We start from the raw sequence: 21,745 nt of genomic DNA, 5'->3' as shown, positions 1-21,745 counted from the left end.
AAGTGACTGTCCCACATGGCCGTCACGCTGGGCGCACGCGACTCATGCAGCTCTCCTGGCCCCTCTTCCTGCTGGCCGAGGATGGTGGAGGGAGGAGAGGCCAGTTAGTACCTGTGCCTGGCTAGATCCTGCCAGGTTCATGGGGCCCAGGCCAGGCATGCCCGCCACCATCCTCACTGTACCCAGAGGGCACTGGGGAATGCAGCCATGGGCTCCTGTGGGGACAGCCTGGGAAGCACTGCAGGGAGACTGGCTCCCAGCCTGCAGTGTGTGCTCTCACGCAGAGGCTAGCTGACCGCCAGGCCCCAGTGAGGAAGGCCTGAGGGAGGGGACTTCTGTTACACCTCACATGCTACACCCCGGACACACACTACACCCGTCACACTACACTTCACACACTGCACCACACACGTTACACATCACATGCTATACCACAGATGCAGACAGTGAGAGTGTGTCCACTCGCTCACTGCCTAGGACCAGCAATGGAGCCCAGACTGGCCTGTGTTGGCCTTGGGTGACTTGTGGTCTGTCATAATAGCCCCAGAGAGCTTGGGCCAACTTTGAGCAGCAAACACACACTTAGCCAGTGCTAGGCAACACATTATCACACAGCTGGCGCCAGGCATGCACCTGCTACTCCAGGGAGCAAGGACTCTGCTCAGTGGGAGGTCCCCACCTTCACCGGCCTTGCCTGGCACGCCTGGGAATTCCTGAAATACAGGATCTGGGTGCTGGTCCCAGGAGGACTGACCATGGCGGGTGCGGGTCCAGTGTCCTACGAGGCCTTGCTCTCCACTTGGTGCTGCCTCCAGGCCACACCAATGAGGCCTCTGGGGACTGCACTGTCCATGTGGTCCCAGGGTCCAGGGAAGGCAGGTCCTGTCTCCGCACGGGCTGTGTGTGAGCCTGGAATCTGCTGGGTATTGCTTCCATGAGACGGTGGGAGCAGGGTGGGCTGGGAAGTAGAGCTGGAGGCTGCGTTGGCGACAGGGAGGGGTGGGCCACGCTGGGCTGCACAGCAGGGTCTCCTGGGGTGGGGAATGGAGAGGCCTGTTGGGGGGAGTGTCTTGTTCACATCCCAGGATCAAAGCCGGGAGAGCCTGGACTCCCAGGGTCTTGTGCTGTGCCATCAGCTGGCAGGGCCAAGGGTCGGGGGGGCGGGTCCTGCCTGCCCGCCAGGACCTGCTCGACTTGTATGGAGCCGTTGCCAGTGGCAGGCAGAGTGCGTACAGGTGTGTGTGGGGCGGGGCTCGGCGGCCCAGCCTGGGGGGGCGGAGTCACAGGAGCTCCAGGCCTACCGTCCTGTCCGGCAGAGGCTGGGGGCCTGCGGGTCCCTGACCCGGTGAGCAGACTGAGACCAAGCAGGAGGGCAGCAGGTGGAGGTGACAAGCAGGCCCTGCCTCCCCGAAGGCCTCACGGGGCGGTGCTGATGGCTGTGAGCGAGTGAGTGACTCACCCCTCCTCGAAGGCCTCGGCTATTTAACCTCCCCTGCCTGGCTGTCACAAAGGAATTTGGCTGTGCGAGGAGCAGGGGCCTCACCTATTGCCCGTCCTCACTGGGCAGACGTGGGCACAGCCATGGCGGTGCCCACCTCACCGTGGCACCACTACCTGCAGGCCGTGCGGTCGCGGCAGGCGCCCCGCGTGCAGGACTTCCAGCGGGCAGAAGACGTGCTGCTGGCCGTGTTGGAGCGCGTGCAGGCCCTGGACGCCCGTTTCGTGGTGGACTACTCCCGCGATGCTGAGGCCTTCCAGTTCGCCCTGCGCTCTTCGGACGACCCGCTGGACATGCAGGTGCCCCTGCGGGTGGACGCTGAGGCCCTGCTCACCGAGGAGCCCGATGCCCCCGAGCTGGAAGACGGCCCCGCTCGCTGCCGCCTGGGCATCCCCAGGGAAGCAGCTGGCCTGGAGCGCTGGATGGCAGATGATGTCTTCAGCGCAGCGTCCTCGGAGGACGGTGCTGAGGGCCGCGGCCACCTGGTGCCCGGCAAGGTCCTGAGTGTGCTCAAGGAGCTGCTAGTGGCTGCCATTGTACACTGCCGGCACCACAGTCTCATCCCGCCAGGTAGCAGCCAGGGCCACTGGGCCAGCGTGTGTGTGTGAGTGTGTGTGTGTGAGTGTGTGTGCACCTGTCAGCATTGGTGTTTGTGATGCCAGTTACTTTCAAGCACACAGGTGCTGGCTTCGTCCCTTGCCTGATGGCAAGGGACACAGTGGGCTGCTGGCAGCAGGGCTGGGCAGAAGGAGGGGCATGGCCTGGACCCGGTCCTGGGCCAGGAGCCCTGAGTGATGGGGTCCGTTCTCTGGTGCCCTTGGGAGGGGAAGGCCTGGCTGCCTTCCTGGTGTCATATGCCCTCCCTACGTCATGGGCAGGGAGTGCCCACAGGGACTCTGAGCTGAGGTCCTCGCCCCTACTGGAGTGGCCCCTTGCTTGTGCTATAGTTCAGGGGGCGTGTGGGAAGATTAGCATTCATGCATGAGGGCTGGGGCCCAGGAGGGACTAGTTTCCAGCCGACTCTGGCCTGGTCTCATGCCCAAGCCTGTCATTTAGTGCCAGCGCTCGGGACATCTGGTCACCTCTCCATCTTTGTGGCTACTGCAGGTGGCTTGGCCAGAGCACTCCTGTGCCCCTGCCTGACCTTGCAGGTCTGTGCTGGGAGGCACACCCAGAGGCTGGGGTGAGCGGGAGGTCCTGCCAGGCCCCAGTGTCCAGGTGCAGTCTAGATGGCGTGCTACGGACGCAGTCCCGGGCAGGTACAGCCCTGCCAACAGCCCGCAGCCCTGGAGGCTGCTCTGGGTGTTGCTCCTGGTTGGAGTTAGCGGAGAGCTAGGTGACAGCTGGGGAGGCCGGGTTCAGGCAACTCCCACCTGGGAACCGGAGAGACCAGCTTGGGGCTGCCCCCCATCACTCAGGGCCAGGTGTGGCTGGCTGCAGAACAGGTAACCAGCATGGGGCAGAGGCTGACGGCTCCCATGGCTGATGGTTTCCGTGACTGACAGCTCAACAGCAGTCTGGAAACAGGGCCCGAGGCCCGGGTACTCTGTACGGCATGAGAGCTCCCCCGTACTGAGGCGTGCAGGTCCTGGGCCCTGGCTGCCAGCAGCTCCTGGGGCCACTCCTGTATTCTGCACAGGGAGCCTGGGAGATGTAGACAGCAGCAGGGGGACAAGTGGCTAGGGGCAGACTGGCAGATGCGGGGGCCTCACGCTGCAGTCACCACTGTGGCTACAGAGGCTCTGAGCTGACAGCTGTGTCCTCCGTGGTGCCATTGCCTGGGCAGTGACAGCAGCCAGCTCAACTGAGATACCAGGGTGGGGGGCAGCAGATGGCATGGGGCTGTGAGTGGCAGCTGACAGTGGGGCAAGGCTGTGAGTGACAGCTGACGCTGGGGCGGGGCTGTGAGTGGCAGCTGACAGTGGGGTGGGGCTGTGAGTGGCAGCTGACAGTGGGGCAAGGCTGTGAGTGGCAGCTGACAGTGGGGCGGGGCTGTGAGTGGCAGCTGACAGTGGGGTGGGGCTGTGAGTGGCAGCTGACAGTGGGGCAAGGCTGTGAGTGGCAGCTGACAGTGGGGCAAGGCTGTGAGTGGCAGCTGACAGTGGGGCGGGGCTGTGAGTGGCAGCTGACAGTGGGGCAAGGCTGTGAGTGACAGCTGACGCTGGGGCGGGGCTGTGAGTGGCAGCTGACAGTGGGGTGGGGCTGTGAGTGGCAGCTGACAGTGGGGCAAGGCTGTGAGTGGCAGCTGACAGTGGGGCGGGGCTGTGAGTGGCAGCTGACAGTGGGGTGGGGCTGTGAGTGGCAGCTGACAGTGGGGTGGGGCAGAGGTGGGGCAGGCTGTGAGTGGCAACTGACAGTGGGGCGCGGCTGTGAGTGGCAGCTGGCAGTGGGGCAAGGCTGTGAGTGGCAACTGACAGTGGGGCAAGGCTGTGAGTGGCAGCTGACAGTGGGGCGGGGCTGTGAGTGGCAGCTGACAGTGGGGCGCGGCTGTGAGTGGCAGCTGACAGTGGGGCGCGGCTGTGAGTGGCAGCTGGCAGTGGGGTGGGGCAGAGGTGGGGCAGGCTGTGAGTGGCAACTGACAGTGGGGCGGGGCTGTGAGTGGCAGCTGACAATGGGGTGGGGCTGTGAGTGGCAGAGGTGGGGCAGGCTGTGAGTGGCAGCTGACAGTGGGGCAAGGCTGTGAGTGGCAGCTGGTGGTGGGTGGACTGTTGCAGGTTCCCTGAGTGCGGCCAGCCTGAGGGAGGAGCAGCTGCACTTGTCCCTGGTGGTGTCTGGTGGCTGGAGGAAGATCCGCTTCAATGTGGTGCCTGTGGTGAGGAAGGGGCACTGGGAGCCTGCCCTGGAGGGTGCCCACCTGTCGCCCGGATTCCCTGAGGGCAGCCTGGACCGCATCCTGGGCCAAGGGCTGGACCTGGTGCCGGCCAGTGCCCAGGACTGGAGGTAAGTTCCCGCCCTCTGTGCAAGCCTGTGGACAGGGGCGGGAGTGGACTGGACAGGACAGGACTGAGCCAAGCTGGGCTGGGCTGGGCTGGGCTGGACAGGGTCGGGCTGGGCTGGATAGGCCCGGGCCGGGCTGGGCAGGGCCAGGTTGGGCTGGGCTGGGTTCAACAGGACCAGGCTGGATCAGGCTGGACTAGGCTGGACTAGGCTGGACTAGGCACTGTGTCTTGCTAGCAAAGGGACGCCCTCTCCCATGGCTCAAAGTGCAGATAGAACTCCAGCTCTCAGGGCTTTGGTGAGCGTCCGGGGAACACCTTGGGCAGAGCTCGCCACGTCCCCCGGCACAGGGCTGGGACAGAGGCCCGGAGCCTGCCTGGCCCTGCTGTCTCTCCTAGGCGACCTGAGGGACAGCATGCTGTCCACGTGTTGTCCCTCCCCGTTGGAGCCTAAAGAATGAGGGGCACCATGTCCCTCGACAGTGCAGGCCATGGCTCCGCAGGGGTGCTGTGGGCCTTGGGAGCTCTCGGGGTGCCTGGCATGAGTGGACACCGTGCTGACCAGGTGTGTCTGGCCCCCAGCACCTCCACAGACTACCTGCTCACCAGGCTGCTTCAGGTTCTGGGCTCCCTCCCTGGCCACCGGCTGGACGGACTCTGCATCTTGGACCGGGTGAGCCATGAGAGCTGGCGGAACGGTGGCCAGAGCCCGGGCTTGACCTTCAGCCACCTCAAGGTATGTAGGGGCCTGGCTGTTGGCCCATCCCCCCATTGTGCCCTGGGGCCTGTGGACGGGCCTGGCGGGCAGCCTGGGTCCAGCTCTGTGCTGGGGGTACTGAGGTCCCAGGACTCTGGACACAGAGGCCCGGGCCACTGTCCTGGGCTTTGACTGTCATTGAGCTGGGAGTTCACCTGTGTGCACGCTGTGGACCCAGCCAGAGGTGGGCTGCTGGGACAGTCAGGCTGTGCTGTGGCCACCTCCAGTCCCAACAGGTGGTGAAGGAGAACAGGTGCTGGTCGTGGGGAGGCCAGTCCCGCCAGTGCTGTGCTCTGGGGAGGGGGCCCTGGGGTTCTGGGGCAGACTCGGGCAGGGCCCTGGGGTACTGGGGCAGGGCCCGGGGTGGATTGGAACCCAGGTGCCCTGTGTCCCGCAGGCCGTACTGCTGTGGGCCTCGGCACTGTTCCCCTCCCCTGAGGACTGGGCGGACCTGCAGGGTGCTGTGTACCGCCTGTTGGTGGTGCTGCTGTGCTGCCTGGCTACCCAGCATCTGCCGCACCCGCTGTGGCCCCGGCTCAACCTGCTGCCCACCAGCGGCCTGGACCTGCATGCCCTGTACCAGCGTGTGGAACGCTTTGCCAGCCAGCCGGAGGCCTCACTACGCCTCCACGCTACCCATCTGGGCCGTTGCCCGCCACCGCGCCTCGATCACGGCATTAAGGCGCTGCTGCAGCTGCCTGCCAGTGACCCTGCCTACTGGGCCACTGCCTACTTTGACGTCCTGTTGGACAAGGTGGGGACAGGCCTGGGGTGGCCATGTACCTGAGGCCTGGTGTCCTCAGGGCATCGGGGGAGGGGGAGGCTGGCTGCCCCTGTGTGGGCAGGGAAGGGGGCACTCTTGGTAAGCCTTCAGTTGACCTGGGGGCACCTGCAGTGCCACTAGAAGAGCCTAGGGAAGCAAGACCAGGGACAGTAGGGCCAGGGTCAGCAGGGCCAGGAGACAGCAGGGCCAGGGTTAGCGGGGCCGGGGACAGCAGGACCGGGGGACAGCAGGGCCAGGGTCAGCAGGGCCAGGGGACAGCAGGATTGGGGGACAGCAGGGCCAGGGTCAGCGGGGCCAGGGGACAGCAAGGTTGGGGGACAGCAGGGCCAGGGTCAGCGGGGCCAGGGGACAGCAGGGTTGGGGGACAGCAGGGTCAGGGGTCAGCAGGGTTAGGGGACAGCAGGGTCAGGGGACAGCAGGGTCAGGTGCTGATGCTGAGTTGTGGGCATTGTTGTCCTTCAGTGTCCCCAGATGGTCCCTGACCATCTCGCCCTACTTGGCCTCAGTTCCAGGTCTACAACATTCAGGACAAGGAGCGGGTGTCAGCCATGCACAGCATCTTCCGCAAGACCAAGGCGCTGGGCGGCGGGGAGAGCTGAGGACCGGCCCTGGCTGGGACACAGGGTCTCAGGGCTTGGGGACCACTGGTTCGGTCCTGAGTAAAAAACACATACCCCACCTGTCTCCGTGTGGACGCTGCTCCCCTCTTGGGCAGAGCATCAGCTCCAGCCACGCACCTGGGAGGTACTGCAGCCTCCCCATGGGCACCCCAAGGATCCTTCTGGCTCTCAGAGTTACATCTCTTCCTGGGCATCCTGGAAAGGTCTGGTGGCCCTGGGCAGGGCAGTTCCACACTGCTGGGGACTGCCCTGTGCCTGGCCCTCATAGGTGAGAAGGCCTCTCGCCCCTGCCTCACCTGTGGGTCCTGAGCCACATCCAGGTTGAACCTGGTCAGCAGTGGGTGCTGGGAAGGAGGAAGGTCAGCAGAGAGAAGCAGCTGTGGACCCACAGGTCCACAAGTGTCCAGGATGTGCCCTGCAGGGGTGTGGCTCTACCTGGGCATCCACGGATCAGTGTGCTTGGCCCTCCTGCTCAGGTCTCAGGGCCTGGGACCTCACAGGGCTGGCTCACTATGGAGGACTGCTGGGACTTGCTGGAAGCAAGGCCCTCCCCAACCCCATGTCCCTGGAAGGGCAGGCAAAAGTTGCCATCACAGTGGAGAGTGTGAGAGCCTGGCCCTGCCCCAGGCTCCTCATCTTCCTCCAGGCAAAGGCAGGCACCATCCCAGCACGCCAGCTGGGTCTGGTGGGTGACCAGCATCCTGCCTGGGCCCCCCAGCCTTCCCCAGGCAAAGGCAGGTGCCATCTCAGCATGCCAGCCGGGCCTGGTGGGTGACGGGTATGTGTCAGCAGCAGGGGCACCGACAACCTTCGATACAGACCCCCGGTCTCTGCCACAGCTTCAGCACGTGAAGGCAGACCTGGGACCAGCGTGCAGGTGCCTCACCCAGTGCATGATGGGCTTGGGGCCCTGGCCTTGCTCCATGAGCTCCCCTCACCCCTGCCTGGCTGTATGGGCCCTCCACCCTGTGTCAGCCTAGTTCCAATGTCTGTGTGACCCTTTCTTCTGGTTACCGTGAGTGGCCGGGGCCCTCTGTGGGCACACAGCTATGCCCAGTGACTGACACAATGGGGCAGCTACATGTGGGCTTTCCTTCCTTGGCAAGAGGCAGGCACTGCCCGGTTATCCCCTGGAGCTCTGGGGACCAGCGAGTTCCTGGGCTACTGGCCCACTCCTTGACCTGAGTGGGCCACTTGGCCAGTCTGTCAGAAGCTTCTAGAAGTGAAGAGTGGATGTCATAAGCCAGAGGGAGCCAGGCAGAGAAGAGGACAAAAGGCATGGACCTTGAGGACCACTGACGCTGGTCCTGGCTGTGGCCGGGGCGTGGGCCTAGAGCACAGCTGTCCCTTGTCCTGGCTGTGGCCGGGGCATGGGTCTTGACTACCACGCCCGGAGCGTGGGCCCTGGACCTGGTCCTGGCCATGTAGTCTTGGGTATGCTGTGCTGTGTCTGGGTGAGAGTTTTTGGGCAACTCTGGGCTGCATATGCACCTGGAGGCAGCTCAGAGGATACACTCTGTTGGAGAGGTGAGGGGGCTCGAGTGGGAGATCAGGGGTCCTCTCCTGTGGCCTGGGGCTAGGGTGTCCCCCAAAGCCCACACAGGGTGCGATACAGGAGCCACCAGCCCACCATTCCCCCCAGTGGGAAGGGCCCACGCTTTTGTGATTTTAAACACTTTTCCTTTATTTGAAAGGCAGAAGGACAGAGGTTGTCCCACGGTTCACTCCCCAGAAGGCTGTGACAGCCGGGGCTGGGATCAGGCGCTCCTGCTGCGCCATCCCACCTTCTGTGGGCTCCAAGCACATGGGCCATCATCTGCTGCCCTCTGGGTGTGAGTCAGCAGGGCAGGGAGGACAGGAGCTCACAGCTGGTGCTGTGGGCAGTGCTGCAGGGCCTCCCTCAGGGCATCCGCCAGGCGGTCCACGTTCTCCCGCGTTGCGTTGCAGCCCAGCAAGCCGATCCGCAGCACCTGAGAAGGGGTGGGTGGCAGAGACCCTCCAGCACACACGAGAGAGCCGGCAGCCCATCCAGGCCCTGGGCAGCCCCTGTTTTCCACACTCCCTTCCCTGTCCCCTGCAAGTCCCGGGGCGTGCACTCAGCTCTGCCCTCTGGTGGACGTAGTTGGACCCAGGAGCCCCTCACCTTCCCCACTGTGGGGCCCAGGCCACCGGTGATTTCAATGCTGAAGTGATCCATGACATAGCTGATGACGTCCCTCCAGCGGTATCCGGCAGGCACGACCACCGTCGTGACTGTGGGCAGCCGGAACGCCTGCAGGGGACCTGGGTCAGCCTTGAGGGCTGGAGACCTGCTCCCAGGGCCACCCGTCTTCCTGGCCTGCCCTGGCCATGGACTTGGAGGAACTGGGGTAGGGTCACCAAGATAGTGAGGTCCTGAGCTGGGCATCAGGACCGACTCAGCGCGCCCATCCAGCTCCTTTGCCTGGGCAGTCACATCTCCGTCAGCTGACCCCACCCCGACCTGGACCACCCTAGCAGGGCCCCGCAGCCTCTTCTGGCTGGGATAGTAGGGGCGTCAGAGCTGAGGGATACGGCCTTTGCTGCTGGGGAGTGCCGAGGCCCTGCTCACCCACCGGGTCCTTCACAAATAGCTGTAAGCCCAGCTCCTGCAGGCGGCGATGCAGATACTGGGTGACCTCGTGGTGTCGCTGCCAGCTCCTCTCCAGGCCCTGTGGGGAGAGGGTCCCAGGCCACTGACCGGAAGAGGGGCCAGGCCGGAAGTGCTCCCTGGGTGGGCCTGATGATGGGGGCCACAGCAGTGCAGAGCGGAGCGCTGGGCCCATTCCAGCTGCCGGAGGCTGCTCTGATCACTGTGCCCCACCGTCTCAGGCCTGCTTCCTACTCAGCCCCCAGCCCATCTTTTCTTTAGCAGCTTCCTGTGGGGACACTTGGGCCCTGGGCCTCTTGGCATCATGGTCCACCCAACCCCAGCCAGGGTAGTGGCCAGCTCGCAGGATGCCTGGGCTCCCACCTGGCCCTGTGTACTGACCAGCGGCTGCAATGCTGGCCTTGGCCAAGATCCTGGTGGCCAGCTGTGGCCAGAATGCAGTGGGCAGGGCTGTAGTCACATTTACTGTCCTGTGTCCTGCGGTCACCTTGATGCCACACATCCTGAGGGTGTGGATGTCGTGCTGAGCCTGGCCATCACCCTGATGACACCTGCCAGGTCCCCTGTTCCTCCTGGATGTAGGCAACCAGTTGACCCGACAGCATGGAGCCCCTGCTCACCTGCTCCGCCAGGAGGGCCAGGCTCTCTCTGAGAGCTAATAAGCCAATGACAGGAACCGTGTGATGGTACCTGGGGGGCAGCAGGGGCCCATGTCACCACAAGGGACAGCGAGTGGGATCCAGTGCTAGAGTTAAGGCCTTGCCGTGGGAGAGGTGAACACTATGGGTTCAGGCCACCCTGCCTGAGAAGCAGACACTTAGAGCTGGCTGCCTCCTCCCTCAGATTCCTATCTTTGGGTCCCAGGGTGCCCAGGAAGCTGGCACTGGACACTTGGCACCCACTGAGTCTCCACAGCAAAGGCCAGCCACAGCACCACCCCTCCTCCGGGGCTAGGTCCACTTCAACTGCAAGGTGAGCTAGCAGAGCTCAAGGTGCCCGCTGGGGGTCCAGGGACCCAGCGTCCGAGCAGCAGAAGATGACCCCGTGCCCCGGCCCACACCCGCCTTGTGGCCTCACATCCTGGGCTGGCCGTCACAGCCCCAGATGTTGGCCAGCAACTTGACGTCCATGAAGAAAGAGAAGGGCTTCGTCTTGCGGTTGTACACCTTGCTCCTGCAGGGGGCGCGAGTGTCAGGTCCTACCCTCTGCCCAGCGCCTCCTCCCAGCTCTGCCGCCCTGACCTCTCTCGCTGAGGCCAGTCTGCCTCAGGCGAGGCTTGGGGTCACTCACTTGGCTCTGTCGCTGAAGGAGATGAGGGACATCCCAGGAGGGGCATTCAAGACCTTCTGGGAGCCGGCATACAGGACATCAATACCTGGGGGAGGGGGTAGCAGCCATTGTCATCCCAGGGACCTCCAGGAAGGAGAGGTGGGGGGTCCTGGGCTCTTGCCTCAAGTCTAGGTCTCTTTACATCCTAGGGAGTTCTGCCAAAAGATGCACTCTGGGGCCTCATCATCCCAGCTCTGCAGGGCAGGTCTATAGCTGTACAGGGCAGGGCTTCAGTGGTGGAGGGAGGGGCCTCAGCTGTGCAGGGTGGGGCTCAAGGGCACAGGGCGAGGCCACAGCTCTGTGGGGCGGGGCCTCAAGGGCATGGGGCGGGGCCTCAGCCCTGCTGGGTGGGGCCTCAAGGGCACAGGGCAGGGCCTCAGCTCTGAAGGGTGGGGCCTCAAGGGTACAGGGCGGGGCCTCAGCTCTGCTGGGTGTGGCCTCAAGGGCACAGGACGGGGCCCTAGCTGTGCAGGGCGGGACCTCAGCTCTGCAGGGCGGGCGGGTGGTGTCAGCTGTGCAGGGTGGGGCCTCAGCTCATGGAGTATTTCAGGTTGCAGGGTAGAGGGTACAACAGGCCCCACAAGGACCAGAGGTGGCCCACTCTGCACCTGAGTGCTGGATGCAGCTCCAGGCCCTCCCAGCACTACCTCCCAAGTCCCTCCCTGCCACCTGGCTCAACAGCACAGCATTACACAGTTACCACTTCCTTGAGGAGCCTGTCCTTCCTCGGAGCAGGAGACCTGGTCCCAGTGTGGGCTGAGCCACAGTCCTCCACTGCCTGCCAGCTCTCCAAGCTGGGGAGGGACAGCACTTACCTTGCTGGTCCATGTAGAGGGGAGCCCCTCCCAGGGAGGCCACGCAGTCCACCAGGAGCAGGCACTTGTACCTGGAGGAGGGGTAGAGGTACTTGTGTGAAGAGGAGGGGCCTAGGGGACCAACCTTAGCCTGGGCTGGTGCCTGGGGTGACGCCTCAAGGCAGGTACAGGAGCCCTCAGCCTGCCACAGGGTCCAGTCCAATGGCCTCTCCCCAACCCTGAGCTAGAAGCTGAGGCAACTCAGGCCCTTGGAGATGTTCAGGCCCTGATGGCCCTATTGGTGCGTGAATATACCTCTGAGGCTGGGCTCACCTGAGGAGACAGGCTCACCTGAGGGGGATGGGCTCACCTGTGGGGATGGGCTCACCTGTGGGGATGGGCTCACCTGTGGGGACGGGCTCACCTGTGGGGACGGGCTCACCTGAGGGGGATGGGCTCACCTGAGGGGATGGGCTCACCTGAGGGGACGGGCTCACCTGTGGGGATGGGCTCACCTGAGGGTGATGGGCTCACCTGTGGGGACGGGCTCACCTGAGGGGGATGGGCTCACCTGAGGGGATGGGCTCACCTGAGGGGACGGGCTCACCTGTGGGGATGGGCTCACCTGTGGGAACAGGCTGTGGAGACGGGCTCACCTGTGGGGACGGGCTCACCTGTGGGGACAGGCTGTGGGGATGGGCTCACCTGTGGGGACGGGCTGTGGGGATGGGCTCACCTGTGGGGACGGGCTCACCTGTGGCAGAGCTCCCCAAAGCTGTCGAGGGGCTGTATGACCCCAGTGGATGATTCCCCATGAGTCAGGAACAGTAGCGCTGGCTTGTACTGGTTCAGGCCCTGAGGGCAAAGGTGACAGTTGTGGGCAAAGCTGAGGGGTTCCCTCTGAAGCCTGCCTAGGGGCAATAGGGGGACTCCTGCTGGTGGGGATGGGTGAGACCTCCCCAAACTGGGCAGGAGCCCGCTAGTGTCGGCTGCTCTGGTCATCTGGAGGCATCTGGGCAAAAAGGGAGTGGAGCGTTCTCTAGAAAAGCACTTGTACTGGAAGTGAGGCTCAGACTCACAGCCCCCAGCCCTGGCCACCTTGCTGGGCTGACCCCTCCAGCCTTCCCTACCTCTTCCACGTCCTGCAGGGTGTAGTAGCTGCCAGGGTCTTTGATCATGGGGTGCACTCGGGCCCCTGGGCACAGAGGCAGAGAGGGTCAGTGCTGGGCATGCTGGCAGTGGCCCCTGTACAGACAGGACTCCACCCTCCCTGGTAGCTCAGCTACTGGGCAGGAGACGGGTGTGCAGCTCAGCTGTTGGGACCAATGCCCTGGGGTGGGCGTGCCTCAGGCCAGGGCGTCCCATGGTCTTGCAGCCTTGCAATGAGACCACACTGACCCCTGACCAGGACCCCAGGGTCTGAGGAAGGAATGAGAGAGGGGTCAGCGAAGGGCTCTGCTGGAGGGGCAGGAGGCAGACGTCCCCTCCCGACCCTCTGCCCAGCCTGGCCCCTGTGGGAACTGAAGGGATCAGCAGGGCCCTGGGGGTTGTCCATTAACCCATCCCACACCACATCCCCAATTGTGCCTCACACCCAGACTCCTAGAGAAATGGCTGAGTCTGGTGGAGTTTCGGGGTCCAGGGTCAAAGCAGGGGCTCCCCACAGAGCTGCTGTCTGGGAAAGGTGGGAGAGGGCAGGTCGGGACCCCGCACCCTGACGCCCAGGGTTGGAGGAGCATGTGCTTACCCAGTCGTTCTCCAATCTCAGCTGCCCGCTGCCCCCAGATGCCATTGGCCCCGACCAGGAAGGCATCGCCAGGCTCCAGGAGGTTACACAGGGCTGTCTCCAGGGCGCAGTGCGCCGGGCCGCTGACCACCAGTGTGAGAGCGTTCTGGGTCTGGAAGGCATACTGGATGCCCTGCTTGATCTCATCCATGACCTGGGGGCAGGAGGCACAGCTCAGGGGTGCCCTGGCCCTCTGGAGCCCAGGAGCAGCCTGCCTGGCAGCCGCCGGCACCCCACTCACCTGGAACATGCTGGTGTGCATGTGCCCGATCATTCGCTGCCCGCCGGCCACCTGCATTGGGGGTGCCAAGTTCGAGGGTCCAGGCCCCAGCAGGAGCTGGTAGGGGAGAACAAGGGGCCGGCGCAGGCCCTTTGGGGGAGCCACCAGCAGCTGCTGGGAGGCCATGGTCTGCACCAAACTGCTGCCTGGGGACACAGGACCACACTGGCCTGGCCGCTGACCGGGGCGTTTCCCAGTCGACCTGGTCAGTGGGCTCCTAGCCACCTGTGCCTTTTGTTCTTTCCTGCCCGTCAGGGTCAGCAGCAGGGGCAATGAACCCTGGGCTCACACTCATACCATGCTTGCCAACCCTCCAACATCCCCTCAGGCACCGAGCAAGGTCCCCCAAACTCTTGGAAATGGGGCTGTCTGTGTGCTCCTGGCTTGGGAGGGCACAGGCTAAGCCACAGTCTCACCCGACAACTTTGCCCTGAGGCACCCTCTGCAGGCTGGGTGATGGGGTGTAGTAAGTACACCCCAAGACTTTCTGAGCCAAGCCATGCCAGCCCTGCCCTGGGGGGCTGGCATCATAGCACCTAGCACAGGTGGGAAGCAGAGCTCTCTACTGAAATGCAGAGTTAGAACTTTAAGCCTCGGGCCCGGCGGCGTGGCCTAGCGGCTAAAATCTCGCCTTGAACGCGCCAGGATCCCATACGGGCGCTGGTTCTAATCCTGGCTGCTCCACTTCCCATCCAGCTCCCTGCCTGTGGCCTGGGAAAGCAGAAGAAGACGGCCCAATGCATTGGGACCCTGCACCCGCATGGGAGACCTGGAAGAGGTTCCTGGTTAAGATCTTCCTCTCTGTATATCTGACTTTGTAATAAAATAAAAAAGAACTTTAAGCCTCTAGTTCACCCAGGACTGGCAGAGCGAAGCCAGGAGCCTGGGTGGCCCTCAGGCCTGGTGCTTTGCTCCCCCCTTCCCGGGCACTGCCTTCAGGCCACACACACGGTGGCAGGCTGTGGGCTGCCTTCCCCTCCCCGGGCACCCCACACTCATGGTCACGTGGGAGGCACAGCACGTGGGCCTCTGGTGAGGGGGGACCCGAGCAGCGTGGAAGGGCAGGCGGAGGGAGAGGCGCTGCCTGCTGTGTTAGCATAGCCAGGGCAGCTATTGCAATCTGTGGGGCGGTGCTGCAGGCCAGGAGCTGATTGGAGCAAACAGCAGGGCAGACAACGACCCGGTCCTCCAGACAGGCCACCTGGCAAAGCTGGCTGTACCGCCCAGCTGCCAAGGCCAGAGGCACCTCCCTGGGACCCAAGCCAGTCACTGTGGGCGTCTGCGGCCCAGTTCTTCCACATTCCCGCCCCGCCGCTGTCCCGCGTCTCTCCTCTCAGTGAGGGCCACACAACGCGGAGCACCGGACGGCCTGTGTGTGTTCCCAGGTTGGGGGAGCAGGGTGCACCGAGTGGGTGCTGATGTCACCCCTGGAGACCCTGCTTGGAATCAGCTGCGAGACGCACCCACCGGAGCACGTCCTCCCCCAAGGGGCTCAGGCCAGTTGCAAGAGTGGGTCTCGCCAGGAATCCCACGGGACAGTCTCAGGTGGACAGCGTGTCCAAGAACACACCGACCCCGCCCGCAAGCGGCCGCCCCTGCTGAGCTGCCCACGTGGGCACGCCTGTGCACTGGGGCGGGGCCGGCCGCCGGCGCCTGCGCGGTGGCCTCGGTGGGGTCTCGGGCAGCGTGGCGCCGGGGTGCCCCATCCAGTGAGGCCCGGGAAGCTGTCCTCCTGCGCCCGGAGCCCGCGCTGACCCCGAGGCAGGTCCCCGAGGTCGGACGCGGCCACTCATGGCGCCATTCTTCCTCCACCAGGCAGCGGGCAGGTGCGTCCGTGCGCGGATGGAGGTCGCCCTCGGATGTGCGGAAGCTGACCACCGCGGCCCAGCCCTCGCCGGCCCTGGGCAAGGCAACGCGGCGTGACTCCCGCGGGCCATGTGTGCAGGGTGGGCGCGCAGTCCTGGACACCCTGGGGATGCCCAGAGGGACTCTGCTGTCCAGCTCCTGTGTGAAGTGGAGGCTGCGGGAGACACAGCAGGTGGAGTGTAAGAACACACATGAGCTGCCGTCAGATGCAGGCAAGGCCTGCTGTGGCTTTACCTGCAGTCCTGGCCCATCCCTGCTTTGTACAGCGGTCACTTCTGGCCACAGGCTGCTCGCCCAACCCCCATGCTTGAAGACCCTAGTCCGTGGTTCCCAGCCTCATGGGCCCCTCCCAGGAGACCCACCATGCTCTGCCTACGGGCTCATAATTGACCAGCCTTTTAGCAGGGGCCCAGGGAGGCTGGCCTGTGCTCTGCCCTGCCCTGCTCGGTTCTGCCCCGCGAGCCAGAGCTGGACAGACAAGGTCTCTGGGAGAACACCGACACCCAGTGGTCAGCCTGTGTGCTGCCTGCATACCCCAGGGGTGGGAGGAGACGCCTGCCTGCGAGGGGTGGGGCCAGTGACCTGCTGCAGCCCTAGGCCCTGCTCTGCCCAGGGCTGAGTGTGGTCACAGCTGCAAGGCGTTGGAGCGCGGCTCTGCTGGGCCTGAGCAAGCTGGAGCACCCTGCCCAGACGTGGGCACTGGAAGGGTTGCTGGAACCCTGATTTCCAGGAGTTCTTGCAGCAGAACGGGCAGTGAGCCAGGACGCCAGGTCCAGGAGGGTATTAATGGGAGGAGGGAGCCTTTCCAGGCCAGAGTCACCTGTCCCTGCCCCACCAATGTCCACCCTGTTCCCTTCCCTGCCTTGTGGATGTTCACTCTACTCCTGCCTCACCCGTGGACGTCCACTTTGCCTCCGGATGTGTGGAAGCTGACCACTGTGGTTCCCTTCCCCTGTTCCCCCACAGTGGTGCTGTGGGTGCTCAGAGGAGCAGAGCCCTGCCCACCTTGTCTGGACCAGCCGATTCTCCTGGGCTCTCCACAGCCACAGCCAGGCCCCCCCCCACCCCCCGCTTCTCCCCAGGCTCTGCAGGTCCCAGGCGTTGTGGTGTCAACTGAACCCTCCTGTGGCCTTGGCAATAGGCATCCTCACTTAGCCCCGGCTCAGGAAAACCAGCAGCAGGGCTGGCTGGGGTGTTGCCCCACGTGGGCATGGGTTCAAGTCCCGGCTGCTCCGGCTAGTGTGCCAAGGGCTGTGGGAGACCTGGTTGCAGCCCTTGCAGCTGTCTGGAGGGTGAGCAGTGGACAGAAGCTCTTTCTGCCTTCCTCCCTTGCTCAGGCTCGCCATTAAGTAAGTGAATCTCCAACACTGTTCGTCGGAGAGGCTGTTGGCACCTGTTCCCACCTCCAGACCTGGGCTCCACACATCCCCAAGCTTTCACTGAGAGCTGGAGAACCCAGGGTAGGACCTAGAATCTGCACTTCTGAAGACCCCTCTGGAGTGCAGGCCACGTGGAGGGGGCTCAGCATGCCCCAACACTGGGAACCAGCTCTCCCAGCCTGTACACGGATCCAACCTGGAACCAGGCTCCTTGTAGCTTTGCCTACAGACTCCCTTCTCTCGTCCTCCCTCCATGTTTTCCATCTGCTCACCCCTACGTGGCCTTGTGAGAGAGGAACAGGACCTGTGTGGTCCAGAGCAAAGACTGCCCACCCCCCGGGACCCTGGCCAAGCCTTCCAGCCCATCCTGACTTCCTACAGTACCGCCTTCCGAGTCAGGGTCGGCTGGGTGCAAGCCGAGGATACCTCCCCTGCAGGCTTGTGTGCCCCTTCATGACCAGACTGTACCTGGGGCTGGGGAGGAGGAAGCCAGGCTCATGTGGCTGCTTGGAAGCCTCAGGGATCACAGAGAGTCGATCCCACACGCTTTCCTCCAAGGTTGGCCGTTAGCCACCAGGATTTAGGTGGAGAGGTAATTCCCACAGCCTCTGCTGCCTGCTGTCTGCGTGTCACCTGCCGACCTTGGAGGCTGGATCCAGGCAGCTCTGATCTTGGGCAGAGCTTGTGGCCCCTGAGAGGCTCCCCAGGTTATGGTTGGGGAGATGGGCCTGGAGCTCAGGACGGGCGCCCAGGTCTGCCCCTCCCATCCAGGACAGCTGGGGACAGCTTGTGGGGGTTCTGTCATTGGAACCTGGGTACATAGGGAGCCCAGGGCAGCTCAGTATGGATGACCCTGTGGGTCTCCCTGCAGCCATGCAGCCACGCCCCCACCGGTTGGCAGCACACTGAGGGCACCCAGCCTTGTGTACTGGTGTCCCTCAGCCCACTAACACGTGATGGCGCTTGAACCCCAGAACAGGAGAGGAAGCAGGAGGAGGCCTGGGATGGTGCCCGCTCCAGCTGGCTCTCAGATGCAGGCTTAGGGTGCGGGGGTGGGGCCTGGGAGAAGCCCACCCTGGGCCGTGGGAGGTGTCACTCATACTGCCCCAGACGCAGGAAGCTGGAAGTTTGAGGATGTGTGGATGGAGGGGGCAGGGTGGGGGAGCACAAAGATTGGGAACCAGGCACCCAGCACCCTGACCCAGCCCCGGTGCTAGGCGTGTAGCTGCTGGTCCTGGGAGAGACTCAGGGCCAGCAGCCACCCAAAGCTTGACTGGTGCCCAGGGCCCTGTGGCCTCCTGAATCTCAGCCTGCCATCCCTGAGGGTCCCGCACACCCGCTGCCAGCTGCCCCGGCTTCACTGTGGAACCCTGCCAGGCTGGCTCCTGTCATCTGAGCCTGGGCTGGGGGAGGGAACCCCTCTAGACACACTCCAGGGATGGCCTGCAGGCACAGCCCCTGCCCTCACAGACCCTTGGCAGTCTGGTGGGTGCTGAGAAACTAGCTGTCGCCTGAGTCCCTGTCTTTTGGACCGCTCTGGCTGCTCCGCCCTTGCCACTCCCAGGGTCCTCAGGCGACACCCTGGGCAGCCTGGTTTCAGGGGGACAGTGTGTATCGTCCTTCCTTTTGGGACTCTGCTTCCATATTACTGGGATGTTCAGAACTGGGATTGCCACTGTACCTCAGCATAGAAACAGGCAGGGGTGTCTTGGGGGCACCCAGCTGACCGCAGGCATGCCAGGCCCTGCTGAGAGCCATGCAGAAGCTGTGTGAGGTGCAAGGAGGGCACACATGGTCACCTCCTTATCTCCCTCAGGGGCCAGGGGAGGCTGACCAGAGCCACAGTCAGCCCAGCCGGGGCTTTCCCCCTACGTCCCGGCTCATGACCCTCTGACCTTAGAGTTCTGTGCACAACTTGGGGGGAGTGGCTATGCAGCCCATGCCAGGGAACTCCATGCCCACAGGCCACCTTCAGTGTCCCCAGGGGGCCTACCTGCTCCTCAGCCATGTCCCATCAGCACCCAACTGAGCCTTGGGCAGCTTGGTCCCCACCAGGCCAGCCTGGGGAGAAGCCCAGCTCCAAGACTTGGGTTCTGCCAGCTCCTGGACCCAGTGGCCTCCTTGCCCCAGCCTGGGGCCCCCTGCCAGAGCCTCCACCCACGACCGTGGCCCCAGTGCATATACGGAACCTGCTGGTGCCAATAAGCTGCTCACACAGCTGCTGACCAGTGTGCTGGCTGGGGCTTTTGCCTGTTCCTGCCCAGGCCAGGACCAGGCTGGTGAAGCACCCATTGTTAGCTGGACATGTCACATGTCACGTGACTGCAGGGGTAGCTGGGCTCACAAACAGAAAAGCTGAGGTTTGGAGAGACCAGTGACGTCCCACGCTGCCCTGGGAGCAAGCCGTGGGCCCACAGGGCCAAGATGTCACTGCAGAGTGAGGTTCTCTGTAAACCCAGGGAGAGACGCATACCCACTTCATATTTGGGATCACCAGTACCCTCTGAGGCTCGAGGCACACAGCCATGCAGGCAGGAATGGGACGGGAACTCTGAGAGACAGGAGCTGAGGTGACAGGAGTTGAGGTGACAGGAGCTCAGAGGGACAGGAGCTGAGGGACAGGAGCTCAGAGGGACAGGAACTCTGAGACTCGAGGCATACAGCCATGTGGGCAGGGATGGGGTGGGAGCTCAGCAGTGCAGCTGGGAAGGCTGCCTGGAAGTGGCATCATCGTCCCAGTGCTAGGGTAGGTGGAGGAAGATGTCTTAATTTGCTGGGTGGACCAGGCATTCAGGGTGCAGAACAGGCTCTTGGAGGGATCAGAGGGGAGCAGATGGGCTGGTGGGTCTTGCCAGAGGCCAGCTGTGGGCACACAGGTGTCCTGGTCTAGCAGGGAGCCCCCAGGGGTCAGCTCAGGTCATGGCAGATGCTGCCCATGGTCACCCTGGGAGCCACTTGAGGGGGTTGGCTGAAGCAGGCTGTGGGGTTCATGTCCTGCCTCACCAATGACACCTTGGTGACCACAGCTTTAGGGCTTCCAGGTTAGGTCTCTGGCTGAATCCTGGCAGTGCTGGAGACCACGCCAGGCCACAGGGTCCTCATCTCCTCCACATTCCGGATTGCACCTAGAAGATCTCCACCCCCAATCCACACATCTGCCAAGATCATGTTCCGCTAGAGGGAGACCCAGAGCCAGCAGAGCTGGACCAGCCTGGCTGTTGTCTTGGCAACAGTGTTACCAGTGTGCACACCTGCTGGGGTGGGGAGGAGTCACCATGGCAACCAGGGCAGCCTCAGAGTAGTGTCTGAGGGTCAGACCTGGCCAGTTCCTCTGGGCTGTGGCAACTGCTGTCACAGTTCCAGAACATGCTAGGCCCAGTCTGGAGTGTCTTTGCTAGGCACTTCCCCTGGTTCCCATCCTTTCTCTCCAAGGGGTGCCTGGGGAGGCCTGGCCATCATCTGCAGTGCCTCCTGAAGGTAGCATGTTCCTTCAGGTGTGCGGGCTGGAGCTAGTTTTACCTTTGTGAAGCTTTTGTCTGACAGGCCCGGCATGATAGCCTAGTGGCTAAATCCTCGCCTTGCATCCTCTGGCACCCCATATGGGCACCGGTTCATATCCCGGCTGCTCCACTTCCCACCCAGCTCCCTGCATGAGAGCAGTGAGGATGACCCTGCACCTGTGTGGGAGACCTGGAAGAAGCTCCTGGCTCTTGGCTTCAGATCACTTCAGCCACATGGGGAGTAAGCCAGCAGATGGAAGATCTTTCTCTTTTTCACTTTGTAAACCTACCTTTCCAATAAAAATAAAATAAATCTTTTTTAAAAAGCCTTTGTAGGGCCCGGCGGCGTGGCCTAGCGGCTAAAGTCCTCGCCTTGAACACCCCGGGATCCCATATGGGCGCCGGTTCTAATCCCGGCAGCTCCACTTCCCATCCAGCTCCCTGCTTGTGGCCTGGGAAAGCAGTCGAGGACGGCCCAAAGCTTTGGGACCCTGCACCCGCGTGGGAGACCCGGAAGAGGTTCCTGGTTCCCGGCTTCGGATCGGCGCGTACTGACCGTTGCGGCTCACTTGGGGAGTGAAACATCGGATGGAAGATCTTCCTCTCTGTCTCTCCTCCTCTCTGTATATCCGGCTTTCCAATAATAATAATAAAAAAAATCTAAAAAAAAAAAAAGCCTTTGTAGCTCTGTTACCCACTCCTATAGTTCATTCTCCTGGGGTCGACTCCGCAGGTCAGGAAGTCTGTCAGCTGTACCTTCCTGTGGTCCAGCCTGAGTCTCTCCGCCTTGCTTAGCGTGATCTGGCCATCCACAGGTACCAGGAACCCAAGGCCTCTGTGGGCTGTGCTGTGATGCTCAGAGGCAGTGGGCGTGGCACTTCCAGGCGGGTTGGGGCTGCACACCTCACACCTTTGTGCCTGCTGGTACCTGGCAGGTGATGGTAAGCGAGCTGGGTCTCTGCCTTCCTCATGGTAGACTCCGATGGAGCTCCAAGTTGCTGGCTTTGGCTTAGTCCAGCTGTGCGCCCGGGCCTGCCGCAGCTTCTGCAAGTCCTTCCAGTGGGCCGACTATGTGCCCAGGTTGGTCACAGCTTTCCCAGAAGGGAGTGAGGGAGGAAGCAGAGAGAAGGAAGCAGGAAGGAGACAGCAAGAAGGGTGTGAAGCCACAAGCCAGTGGGATTGTGGGGATTCCAGTCCAGGCCTGTCAGCCTCCATCCACACGGCCCCTCGCTCACCTGTCAGCCTCCATCCACACAGACCCCTCCCTCACCTGTCAGCTTCCATCCACACAGGCCCCTCCCCCATCTGTCAGCCTCCATCCACACGGCCCCTCCCTCACCTGTCAGCCTCCATCCACACTGTCCTCACCCTCACCTGTCAGCCTCCATCCACACAGGCCCCTCCCTCACCTGTCAGCCTCCATCCACACAGGCCCCTCCCCCATCTGTCAGCCTCCATCCACACGGCCCCTCCCCCATCTGTCAGCCTCCATCCACACGGCCCCTCCCTCACCTGTCAGCCTCCATCCACACTGTCCTCACCCTCACCTGTCAGCCTCCATCCACACGGCCCCTCCCTCACCTGTCA

General features: G+C 63.3%; 2 protein-coding genes across 2 annotated transcripts; one reads left to right on the top strand and one right to left on the bottom strand.

Moving 5' to 3' along the window:
* Positions 1-1,313: 1,313 nt before the first annotated feature.
* Positions 1,314-6,653, top strand: MAB21L4 (mab-21 like 4). Its single transcript, XM_004597461.2, has 5 exons — positions 1,314-2,068; positions 4,213-4,438; positions 5,017-5,170; positions 5,589-5,945; positions 6,482-6,653. Exons 1-5 carry the CDS (start codon positions 1,582-1,584, stop codon positions 6,572-6,574), a joined length of 1,317 nt encoding a protein of 438 aa, XP_004597518.1. The 5' UTR covers positions 1,314-1,581; the 3' UTR covers positions 6,575-6,653.
* Positions 6,654-8,456: 1,803 nt separating this feature from the next.
* Positions 8,457-13,636, bottom strand: AGXT (alanine--glyoxylate aminotransferase). The gene is made up of 11 exons (XM_004597421.4): positions 13,375-13,636; positions 13,095-13,287; positions 12,478-12,542; positions 12,102-12,202; positions 11,369-11,439; positions 10,515-10,599; positions 10,302-10,397; positions 9,845-9,914; positions 9,190-9,285; positions 8,739-8,867; positions 8,457-8,565 (listed from the first exon to the last, which is right to left on the bottom strand). The coding sequence occupies exons 1-11, from the start codon at positions 13,537-13,539 to the stop codon at positions 8,458-8,460; spliced, it is 1,179 nt and encodes a 392-aa protein (XP_004597478.2). The 5' UTR covers positions 13,540-13,636; the 3' UTR covers position 8,457.
* Positions 13,637-21,745: the final 8,109 nt, after the last annotated feature.

The sequence above is a fragment of the Ochotona princeps genome, chromosome 5, assembly GCF_030435755.1.
Source record: "Ochotona princeps isolate mOchPri1 chromosome 5, mOchPri1.hap1, whole genome shotgun sequence".
Taxonomy (NCBI): Eukaryota; Metazoa; Chordata; class Mammalia; order Lagomorpha; family Ochotonidae; genus Ochotona; species Ochotona princeps.
The sequence above is the reverse complement of the archived record's forward strand: the minus strand, read 5'-3'. Positions and strand labels throughout refer to the sequence as shown.

Bases quoted from the DNA above. Each gene is read 5' to 3' on its own strand.
- AGXT (XM_004597421.4), bottom strand. From the start codon at position 13,539: ATGGCCTCCCAGCAGCTGCTGGTGGCTCCCCCAAAGGGCCTGCGCCGG. The intron at 12,543-13,094 runs GTAAGCACATGC...CTCTGTGCCCAG, and splicing joins TGAGATTGGAGAACGACTGG to GGGCCCGAGTGCACCCCATG. The intron at 10,398-10,514 runs GTGAGTGACCCC...CGCCCCCTGCAG, and splicing joins TCCTTCAGCGACAGAGCCAA to GAGCAAGGTGTACAACCGCA.
- MAB21L4 (XM_004597461.2), top strand. From the start codon at position 1,582: ATGGCGGTGCCCACCTCACCGTGGCACCACTACCTGCAGGCCGTGCGG. The intron at 2,069-4,212 runs GTAGCAGCCAGG...GGACTGTTGCAG, and splicing joins CCACAGTCTCATCCCGCCAG to GTTCCCTGAGTGCGGCCAGC. The intron at 5,171-5,588 runs GTATGTAGGGGC...TGTGTCCCGCAG, and splicing joins TGACCTTCAGCCACCTCAAG to GCCGTACTGCTGTGGGCCTC.